This window comes from Achroia grisella, unplaced genomic scaffold (genome assembly GCF_030625045.1).
Source record: "Achroia grisella isolate CSIRO2021 unplaced genomic scaffold, CSIRO_AGI_Agris_v1 utg1360, whole genome shotgun sequence".
NCBI lineage: Eukaryota > Metazoa > Arthropoda > Insecta > Lepidoptera > Pyralidae > Achroia > Achroia grisella.
In genome coordinates this window covers 976,603-988,769 of record NW_026712626.1, presented here as the reverse complement: position 1 = coordinate 988,769, position 12,167 = coordinate 976,603, and the positions used below count along the sequence as shown (strand labels likewise).

General features: G+C 32.6%; 1 protein-coding gene across 1 annotated transcript; it reads left to right on the top strand.

Annotated features, from left to right (window-relative positions):
- The first annotated feature begins 7,092 nt into the window (after positions 1-7,092).
- On the top strand, positions 7,093-10,243 carry LOC131855314 (dihydrofolate reductase). The gene is made up of 4 exons (XM_059206569.1): positions 7,093-7,208; positions 7,925-8,096; positions 8,613-8,723; positions 9,200-10,243. Exons 1-4 carry the CDS (start codon positions 7,129-7,131, stop codon positions 9,401-9,403), a joined length of 567 nt encoding a protein of 188 aa, XP_059062552.1. The 5' UTR covers positions 7,093-7,128; the 3' UTR covers positions 9,404-10,243.
- Positions 10,244-12,167: the final 1,924 nt, after the last annotated feature.

The window sequence follows — 12,167 nt, the reverse complement described above, 5'->3', positions numbered from 1 at the left end:
GTTTTGTGTTGACTACACGAGATCTCTTCTAGGAATAATTCCACCTTTGCTGGCTTTCTTTAAATTATATTATTATTTCTTTTTTGGTTTTATTTATACTCTTTATTGCACCAATTACAGAACGAAAAAAAACATACATTGCATTACATACAAACACACAAACAAATAATTATTTCTTGAACAGATAATACAAATTGTATTATCTGTTCAATAAAGAATATGAATTTCAATATAAACATGGCGGCCGTGAAAAACTAAATTGCATCTTGTTGAAAGTGATATTAAAATTATAATAATAATCTCAGGACAATTCACACAGCGCCATCTGGACCCAAGTTAAGCCAGCTAAAGCTTGTGTTATGGGTACTAGATAACTGATACAAATACATACATTTTTTTTTCTAAATATGTATTTTAGGTCTGGGTGTACATATTGTACATAGAAAACACCCAGACCGACACAAAAAATCATACAAATGTTCGTGCCGTGTGAAGAATCGAACCCGCGACTATCGGAAGTAAGACAGTGTATTAAACCTCTAGACCACCGAGGCCATCTCATTAAATACTTACTATCTACTCATTCATCATCATCATCTGTCCATTGAGTTTACAACTGGATGTAGGCCTCTCAAAGATTAGATATATGATATCATAGATGAATGGATAAAAGTTGGTTACTCTTTCACGCAAAAACTACTGAACGGATTTTATTGAACTTTACAAATATAGCTTTTACCTGCGGCTTCACTCGCATTGAATCTATTAAATAAGTATCGGAGATCATTAATTGATTTGTATTCACACACTTAAACATAAAAATGTAAAGTAATAATAAAATTATTTAAAAGAGCAACACGCAAGTTTCTTGCTCGTTCTTCTTGTGATGAGACAGCTTTCCAAACGAGCGGTAGATTAAAAAAAAAATGTAATGACTATTCAAAAGTGCTTCAATGTAAGTTTATATGAATAAATGACTTTCTATTCTATTCTTTACGATTCTCTTCATTACTGCCTGCTAGATGCGCTGAAGTAGCAAAATGTAGATATTAATTTTTCTTTTGTTTTTTTTACAGAAATATTAGTTATTTTTTAATAAAAAGTATCCTATATTCATTCTAATACCTCCAAGAACACGTGTACAAACTTTCATGACGATCGGTTTAGTAGTTTTTGCGTGAAAGCGTAACAAACATTCCTACTATCACATTTATAATATTAGTAACTATACATCAGAATAACACTTAGGCTAGAAATGTCAAGCGAGTGAAACCGCGGGCACAGCTAGTTATACAAAAGCGATAATAAAATTAAGTGCCGTCTATTTACTCAATAGGTGTGCATTAAACGGAATTCTTTAGTATTATCTCTTGAAAATGGAAGATCGTCATCGTTGGGCCTAACATCGTGTCGCTTTGTCAAAGTGATAGAAGCTATTGTCGCCGTCGACAGGTTTCTGTGGAAAAATCGAGAAGATTTAGTCTCGGGATGTCAACTGCAGGGGTGCCGGCTTTTAGAAAACCTCAATGTGCTCATGCTCATAATGATTTGAAAAGTGGCGAAGTGTGAGAAGAGAAAGGCAGATTGATCAACAGATAAATAAATATCCTACTTACATAATGGGTACTTAACTATTTTTGATAAAAATGTGAAATGAAACTAGTTTTTATTATTCACGACCTTTGTATGACGGCCTCCAAGGTCTAGCGGTTTAGCACATCGCCTTGCTTCCAATGATTGCGGGTTTGATTCCTCGCACGGCACAAACATTTGCATTCATGAGTATAACTGTTTGTAACGGTCTGCGTGTTTTCTATGTATAATATGTATGTATTTACGAAAAAAAATCTTTGTATTTGTATCAATTATCTAGTACCCATAATTCAAGCTTTAGCTAGCTTAACATGAGATAGATAGATGATAGATGGCGCTGTGTGAATTGTCTTCAGATTATTATTATTGTTAAACTAGCTACTCGCCCCGCCTTCGCCCGGGTATATATGTATTATACATATAAACCTTCCTCTTAAATCACTATCTATAAAAAAAACCACTTTAAATTCCGTTTCGTAGTTTTAAAGATTTAAGCATATATAGGGACGGCCAGTCAACGACAGCGACTTTATTTTATACTATGTAATGAAGTGAAGAAATGTATAGCAACCCTAACTTTGTTTATAATTTGTGGGGTTGTGTCATGTATCACTAATCTTTGCCGGATACGGATATAATACTTTCTGTGTTGTTGTTCTTTCCTTGCGAAAAAGTCTGATCTGTTTTTTTCGGACTACTCTAACGCTGTTGACAGCGACCAACAGGTTTCGGTACATTGCACGCGATGGAGTAATTAGTTCACATTACTAACAACCCCTTTTCCCCCAGATTTTTGGCTACAATGAGAACATTTTCAACCCCATATATGATTGTACGAGATTACGACCTATAAGGGTCGATCAAAATACTATGATGTAGGGGATTGTTAGTAATGTGGACTATAATTACCACATTGTACCCCGTCAGGTTGACCTCCACGTTGTTCCCCCTGGAAACCATCGTGATAAATTCATGGTGAATTTACCACGATGGGCTAACTGCCTTGACCTTATGGTTATCTTATCATCCTCCACTGGTGTCTCGCCAGCGTAAACCGTTAGCGCACGTGGGTGTACCATTCCATTATTATTTATAAGAAAAAATACTATGATGTTCGTACATCATAGTATTTTTTCTTATAAATAATAACCTCGTGGTTAGTGAGTAAAATAATAGTAATGTATGTAATATTATCTTATCTATGGTATTACTAATATATCTTACTAATATTATAAACACGCAAGTTTGTGACTATGGATGGGATAGATCTTTGTTACTCTTTCACGCAAAAACTACTGAAAGGATTTTAATGAAACTTTACAGTGATATAGTTTTTACATCAGAATATCTATAATTTAAAAAGATTATGTAAATTGTGTGAAATATAATGATAAATGTAAATATAGTGTGATGCAATAGTTAATTTTAAACTTTCGTGTTTAATATACATTATTTAAATTATTAACCGGGTCTTAATACGAATAATTTTATGGCAAATAAAGGCCGTGGTCACGAGCTGACAGTCAGCTCGTGACCACGGCTAGTGCAACCTAGTCGAAAGGGGGAAAGGGATTATTAGTAATGTGGACTCTCGACCCCATTGCTAGCAATGTACCATGTCAGGTTAACCTCCACGCGGTTCCCCCTGGAAACTGGCTAATTGACCTGACCTCATTCTCATCTCATCATCTTCCACTGGTGCCCCGCCAGCGTAAACCGTTAGCGCAGGCGGGTGCTCCATTTCATTATCATATACAAAAAAAACCTAGTCGAAACGTCGAGAGAGGTAAATACCTTTATTTGCCATAAAATTATTCGTGTTAAGATCCGGTTAATAATATAAATAATGTGTGTGATGCAGATGAAGTTGCGCAAATCAGCTAGTAGATAATAAATCCACAAGGACGATATTATGTAAAGATTAATTTGTTAGTACTATGCTGTCGTATTGTCAATTATAGTGATAAAACATGACACTGGAGCTTTTTTATAAATAGGTATATACAATAATAATAATCCTGAACAATTCACACACCGCCATCTAGTGCCAAGCTAAGCAGGGATTGTGTTATAGGTACTAGACAACTGACAGAAATACTAAAACACATTTTTTGTGATTAGTTATATAATGTACATAGAAAACACCCAGACCAAAACAATTATACTCAAGAATATAAATGTTCGAATTTAGAATAGAATAGAATAAAAAATCATTTATTCAAACTTAGGTAGGTACATTGAAGCACTTTTGAATAGTTGTCACATTTTTTTAATTTACCACAGCTGGACTTTATAACTTCACCGAATGATTGGTTCAGATGGCACTCCAAACCTGCGGAAAGACTTAAGGAGCAATTTAAGGCCAACGCCTGCCTGACGGATACGACTTTAGACTGAGGACACCGCTAGGGGTTCGAACCTCGGCTCAGTCCGTTGTAATTTCGATTAAAGTTTGTGGATCGATCCGACCGATCGATCTGTGGATAAGGCGGACGGGAGGCATCTCTTGGATACGTCTTAGCTTCTTATAAAGTCTTAGCAAATTAACGAAAAAAAACTGTCGGCGCTATTATTCATTTTGTGTGTTACTGTTATTTCCATAACCAGACAGTCAGTTCGAAATATAAATTGACAAACAAAATTAAATAAAAATTTATTTTTGACGGCTTCGATGGTCTAGTGGTTTAGCACACCGCTTTACTTCCAACGGTCGCGCGATACGATTCCTCACACGGTACAAACATTTGTATTCAAGTGTATGATTGCTTGTAACCGTCGAGGTTCTATGTATATTATGTATGTATTTACAAAAAATAGGTATCTATGTATTTATATCAGTTGTTTAGTACCCATAACACAAGCTCTAATACAAAAATATTATTATTTTGATTGGACGCACATCTTAGTAAGAGATTTTATTGTATTGAATATCATAAAGCTCCGATATTGCCATAAGAGAGTGAATATCATCGTATTTAATCGTAATTGTATCCATTCGATTTAATTTCGATTCTTTCTTGCCAATAATCTGCCAGATTCATAAGTTTGTTTGACAGTCAGTGATTGAATAAGGCGCAACCACTGAGCGAGTAAACAATACCGGTAGAACATCAAATAAACAATTTATCTTTCGATTTATATTACATTCTTTTTGGACTAGCTGCATCAGTGAGTAAAAAAATGTAAGAACAGCTATAAATATAAAACAAAAAATTTTCAGACTACTCTAATACTGTTGGCTGCAGCTGGCCTTTACAGCTTCACCAGACGATAGCGGGCGAGTGCAGATGGCACTCCAAACCAAAGGAAGAACTTATGGAGCGGCTGAAGGCCAACTCCCGCCTGATGGATACGATTTTGTCTGAGGGCACCGCTAGGGGTTCAAACCTCGACTCAGGCCATCGTAATTTCGATCCCGTTTGACGGACGGACGAATCGATCGGAGGAGAAAAATAAATATCCACCATATACCCAAATAAATAAGTAACTTAAATTTAAGTTTATTTGAATAAAGATTTTTCGATTATACTTATAAATAAATAATTTCAGTTGCTATTTTGATTTGGTGAAACTCATGTTTAGCTGTGTAAAAAGAGTAAGGAAACAATGAACATCAAAATTACTAAAACAAAACATTCACCTTTATCTACCTATCGAAAAAAGTAATTTCATTTGTTATTGTGATTCGTAGAAATCCATTTTTAGATTTACAGAACGCTAGCTATAGCTAGAAGCGTTGTTTGCCTCTGAATTTGGTTATAAAGTAGTTACATCACGAGGGTCAGCATTATATATGACTAGCTGTGCGCGCGGTTTGACCCGCATGAAATTTATAGCCCATATGTTATGTATCAGCTATATAACTGTAAAGTTTCATCAAAATCTGTTCAGTAGGTTTTGTTTGGTTTGTGTAGTAACAAACATCCATCCGTACTCACAAACTTTCGCATTTATAATATTAATATAATGTGATGAGGTTGTTTATTGCAGTATCTAGGTAGGTAGGTATATCTGTAGGTCAATTATTTCACCTGTATACTCAACAAGTGAAATAATTGTATTATTTATTGCACATTAGCAAATTTATTTGATACTGAGCTACATACCTTATTAGTAACGTGTACATTCGACGATATGTTATCTGGAGAGGTAAACTAATGAGGGTCTCGACTATTGACAGAAATATTACAAGTGTAGGCACAGGTCTATTTGTCTCAAAAAAACAATAGAAGTTGCTAATATATGAACTGCGAAAGTAGTTATATCTGTTTGTTACCTTTCGCGATTAAACGGTTGAACAGAACGTAATGAAATTTGATATGAAGATAGATTATATTACGAGAAAAAACAACGCCAGATTAAAAAAAAATTAGAGACAAAATTGGGGGTAACAGCTAGTTTGCAATAAAACAAAGGGGGCTCCTTGAAGAAAATAAAAGATTTTTATTAAGTCGACGGGCGAATAATAAAATCTGGTAGCACAATGCCTGCAATAAATTCGGTTAATGACCGCCTGGGACCAATGTTGGCCATTTATCTGCCATTAACCCATAAAACTGCGCCACATGGCCGGACATCTTTACCGACGCATTCGAAATTCGAAAACGCTATAAACATTGTGTACGGTGGCGACATCTATGACGTGAGATAATACTTTTTTTATGTAACTGGAATAACAAACAGGTTGCCTACTTGATGGTCGTATATATGTATAGTACATGAAAACACAACAGTATTTTCTAAATAAACATGTTTCACACTTTGTTGTATTAGTTATGATCACCTGACAATCAGCAAAATGGGCACCACACTACGAATCTGTCCACGTGTCTTGTTTATTTTCATTCAGGTAACAGGCGTGTTTATTTTTATCGTTATAACTTTCAAATAATTTGGACAAATTATTTATCCAAATTAAATACTTAATGGAAGAGACCACAAACTTTATATATTTTAAATACCAAAACCGATAAAAGTATTTATTTTGATGTGATTTAATTTAGTACCTGTAAATTACACCTTTTATTACAGTATCCAAAGCATATCAATATCTTACTAATTTGACTATACCGTCGTACAGTTTACGTAGGAGTTTTTTCGATCTTTTGACGTATAAATCGATTATTAATTAATCGATTATTTTTACTTCAAATTAATAGATAATATTTTTTTAAAGTATTCTTTTTAGGTTTAGGCCACTTAGTAAGATGTTTATATTTTTTTAAGTTTTGTATTATTGACTCTAACTCGTTTGTTTGGACATCACAACAACAAATCATTTTTGTAATGATGATTATAAAGTTGACTTTTGGAATGTAATCATAATTAATGAAATAAATGTTTTATTGAATAATAATCTGTTTTTCCATTGTTGGTTATTTGTGCCATCCCTAATACTGTTGACAGTTGACAATGACAGTAGAATAGGTTATGTCATTTGACATCAGACAAACAAAATTTTTCCATTAGTTCGAAATTCGAATCGTTTTATGTTTGTTTGTTTTCTATATCTTAAAGATAGTCTAGAAGTAAACGATGGCTGAACTTAAGTTAATTGCAGCAGCATGCCAAAACATGGGCATTGGAGTCAATGGTACTCTGCCTTGGAAATTAAAGTAAGTACAATAAAAAAAGTAAAGTTTGACTACGAAGGGACTTTTATTTAATCTATGTTAAAACTTTTAACGTTTTTCTAATAGAAACATGCAATGAAAAGTGCCAACCAGTATTCCTTTAGATGATAGGTATCCTAAAATGTGCTAATACGACCCCATTGCAAGTCGTAACAAACCCGGCAGAACGGTGAAAGTTTCCCGGCCTTTAAATTCCATGAACATAGCGGACACGAAATGTAATATTTGTAATGTATAAATAATAAATTTATTAATAAATATATTATACTCAATTGTAAGAAACTCTAAGGTCTATCTTTTTATTTATAAAGAAACATAAGTCACAGACATTAGATGGTATAGTTACGCTACTGAATTTTTGGCATTGGACATAAAATTGGGATTGTACTAGATATTTTTAAGAATATGAAATTGTGCACATCTTTTCTAATAGTTGATGATGACGCTGATGGGACATCTGTGGAAAGAAAATAGACAGTTGGAGTCAACAATATTGTTATCTTTGACTCCATCCCACCGTCTGGGATAACAGCGATGATGGTATAATGCTTGTGGTACTGTTTATGTATACAGGCAAAACATTTTAGTCTCTAAATAGCAATTCATGATGGCTATTCAAGTATTTAAATGATGATTCCCAGTTTCAGCCAGGTGAGTTTCTTTGCCATTCCAGATATGTAAAAACATTCTATTTCCAGAAAAGAAATGGCTTATTTCACAACTATGACCACCAAAGTGGTAGATCCGTCGAAAAAGAATGCAGTAATTATGGGCAGAAGAACATGGGAGTGCATACCTGCAAAATTCAGCCCACTCTCTAATAGAGTCAACATTGTTATTACACATAATGTTGATGAAGTTAAGTCAAAGGTAATTTGCTTTTACTTATTCCTGGTTCCACTGAAAGTCAGTGTTGTGGCTTTTGTCATGGATAATGCTGAGATGGGTCACTTACACTTTATATCTTCATTACATATATAAAACAAAGTCACTGTCAGTCCGTCCCTTTGTATGCTTAAATTTTTAAAATATGCAACTGATTTTGAAGCTATTTATATTAGTAGATAGAGTGATTCAACAGGCAGGTTTATATATATAAGACATGTGTTTGACTAGCTACTCACCTGGGCGAAGCCAGGGTGAGTAGCTAGTCAAATAAATAAAATTATTGTATCACAGGTTTCATGTTTATACTCCTCCAAGAGGACTTAACCAGTTTTGATGAAATTTTATATGTATATTCAGGTCTGAGAATAGGTTTATTTAAAATTCTTTTTTAGTTTAATAAAACTTGACTAATTACAAGGCATCAAGTATAAATACTCTATATTAGTCCCAATTTGACTATGAATCACACATAATGTCACATTTTCCTATAACTTCCAGGTTCCCGAAGGTGTTGTGGTGACAGCCGGCCTAGATGATGCTGTAAAGTACATTGAGAGTCACAGGAATATAGAATCAGCATGGGTCATTGGCGGTGCATCAATATACAAGGTTTTTTATGACTTCAAATGTTTTTATTTTATTTATTTATTTATAATAGGCTACTAATGGCCCATATTATAAATACATTATAGATATGACTAACATACATATGAATGATATTAAGTTTAATATATAATAACCTTTAATAAATAAATAACCTTGGACAATTAACACAGTGCCATCTAGTACCACGGTAAGCAGAGCTTGTGATACGGGTACTAGACAACTGATATTTTTTTTTAATCATGCATAATATACATAGAAAACACCCAGATAAATACAAACAATCATTCAAGAACATGTATCATGTGATGCATCGAACCCGCAACCATTGAAAGTAAAGTAGTGTGCTAAACCACTAGACAACCGTGATCACTGCTAGCAACTAATTACTAACTGTTCCCTACCACCACATGGTATTTTGCTAACAATAATTACAGAAGAATAATACATATTGATTTACTGCTTTATCCTTCTATTTCCAGGCCGCAATGGGACATCCGAAATGTAGTAAAATTTATCTCACAGAAATACAAAAAGCATTTGTCTGCGACACTTTCTTTCCTGATATAGATAAGCTAAGATTCCAGTCAATCAAAGAAGATGGTGTACCTCAGGAAGAACAAGTTGAAGGCGATATAAGTTACTACTTCAGAGTGTATCAAAACAAAAATGCAGATATTGTATAACTGTAATAAAAATCTGATGTAAATAATACTTTAAATGGAGCTACAAGTGATATGCTGTATCTGATAGATATTGTAAGTTATAATAAGTAATTAATATGTGAAGCAAAAACTTCTCTTTTTTCTCAGTTTGTACAATTTAGAAGCACTGCAATACTAATATTTTTTAAAATAATGCATAAAAAATACATACAATCAATAAAAAAAATATGACACACAGTACCATGTATTTGATACACACATATATACTCTTTTGTTTATTGTCTGTTTGACTGCCAATGTCTGTGATTATAGAAGCACAGTCTTTGACATTAGAATAATGCTCTTAATAATGTTCAAACTTATAATTTAAATTAATTATGATCGAATTTCGACCAGTAGTATACATAACTATACATACATTCTGAATGTAACCCAGACAAGGTTTTTAGGCTAAGGCAGAAGTTTGTGTTTGTACCCTAAAACATTAAGACCACATTGCATTATCAAAAAATGTATCAAAATAAAAGTGCAAACAATATATAAATGTAATAGAAATAGGATGTAAATAATACATTGAACAAGTAGGTTTTTTGGCTGTGAAAATGTTAGGGTGTATACCTTATAAAACTTAGAAACACATACAATCAACTCATTATGTTGTAGTGTGGTTGCTACAGTGCCGCGGCTAATTTTTGTTTTTATGCACCTAGGATACATTTTTTTCTAATGAAGGATTTTAATTAATGTTAAGAAGTCTCAGTGATAGCACGAATTGTTTCTCTTTATTTCTTAGACAATATATACATCATGTTCGAATCACCCAAATAAGTTATCAAGGAAACTTGGGAACTGTAGGGATAGTGATAAAAAAAATATGATTAAATATATTTTTATACTTTGACTGATTATTTTTTTACCGATTTTCTAAGAGTTTCTAGAGTAGAGTGGGCTGCTCTCTCTCTCGAAACGTATTTCCGATCCAATTGAATTGCGCTGTTTTGACTGTTTTAGAAAAGGTAGAAAACTTTTTAGATTCATTTTGTTTAAAAGGACAATACGCACGTTTCTTGTTCATTCTTATGAGTGCGTTTCGAATTAGTAGAATAAAAAAAAATTACTAATCAAAAGTGCTCATACTAAGTTTATTTGAATTTATATATATTGTTATAGTTTATTTGTAATGTGTGAATATTAATAATATAAATGTGAAAGTTTGTAAGTATAGATGTTTTTTACTCTTTCACGCAAAAACTACTGAACGGATTTTAATTGAAACTACAGTAAAATAGTTTAGGCATCAGAATAACAGATAGGCTATATTGTTTATTGAAAATAACGCGGGTGAAACCGCGGGCACAGCTATTAAAATAAAACGACATAATAATTAAGATTAACTTTAATATTTCTCAATTAATACAATAAACTTACATAAACGCGTCCCATGTTTTCCCAACGTAATAATCGCATAATACTTTTCAATGAAATACTGTAAAATTATACAGGGAGCGCAAGAAAATATAAACTAGTTCGCCACCCGCGCATGTCGGCGTACTTGTATGCGAGCATGCGCGCCAACATGTGCGCGTGGTATGTACACTAAATAAGGAATTAAAACAAAACCACTTAAGCTATATTTACTTATGAATAGTATATAGTATGCAGGCTAACTGACTTACTATAGAAAATAAAGACTTCAATGATTCGATAGAAAAAAATATTTCGAAATTGTCAAAGAAAAAACGGTTACCGATATAAATGTGATTAATATTTTCTATAGAATAGTTTACATTATGCATTTTTTTTAATGATAAAGAAATAGGTACGTATTAAATTTAGGCCTAAATCGCGTTTTGAGCTGTTTCATATTAAATCCAAGCCATTGTGTTATTAGTGTAAACATAAAAAAAACAGTGTTTAGAGTCGTGAATAAGGTGGAATTCGAAATAGTTTTTACAAACCTTTTTTTTAACTTTTTTATATTTTTTTGTTTTTTTTTTTTATAATTTTTTTATTTGCTCTACCCCGGAGTGGGTGAATATTACATTACAATACACGACGACATACATACTCGTTATATAATAATATGAAAAAAGTAATAATAAAACATTTCTACTATATCAGTTTTGAAGAAAGAAATATATAAGTATAAATTAACATACTTCATTATAATGCGTTATATTCAAAGCTGAAATCGTAGAAACAAAATACTTAATAAACTACGTTTATTCATGACAAGAAAAGAAAATATCATGACCAAATTTGCCTAACGATTTATCAGCAATGAATTTTCGATTTTATGCATTTACACAAAAAATATAAAATCCATTAGCAAGCTCGTAATTTCGTCAGGATATTTTTTTTCGTTATAACCATAAATTAGACGCAGCGAGTACATAATAGAAGGATATACTAAACATCTAGATACTATTTAGACTTGTTGGCGCCGTCTTGAAACCACTACCAAGCCCTGATTAAGAAAAAACGTGCGGACTCTATTTTTAGCTACTTAATGTGACAGTTTTCATACTATACTGCTAACCATATTACATATATATGTTATGGTAGATATCAGATATATAATAAAAATGTCTCAAGTTGCAATAAATCACTCACTCATATTGTAATTTTTACTCTATTACAATTTATTATCTTTGGTCAATAAAATTATTTTCTTTTTAAATGTGTATTGCCGTAAAACATGCAATAGTCTAGACTATGTGCATATGGCTTTTTATGAAGATTTTTAATGAAAATTCCAATAATACAGATATTATTCTGGTATAGT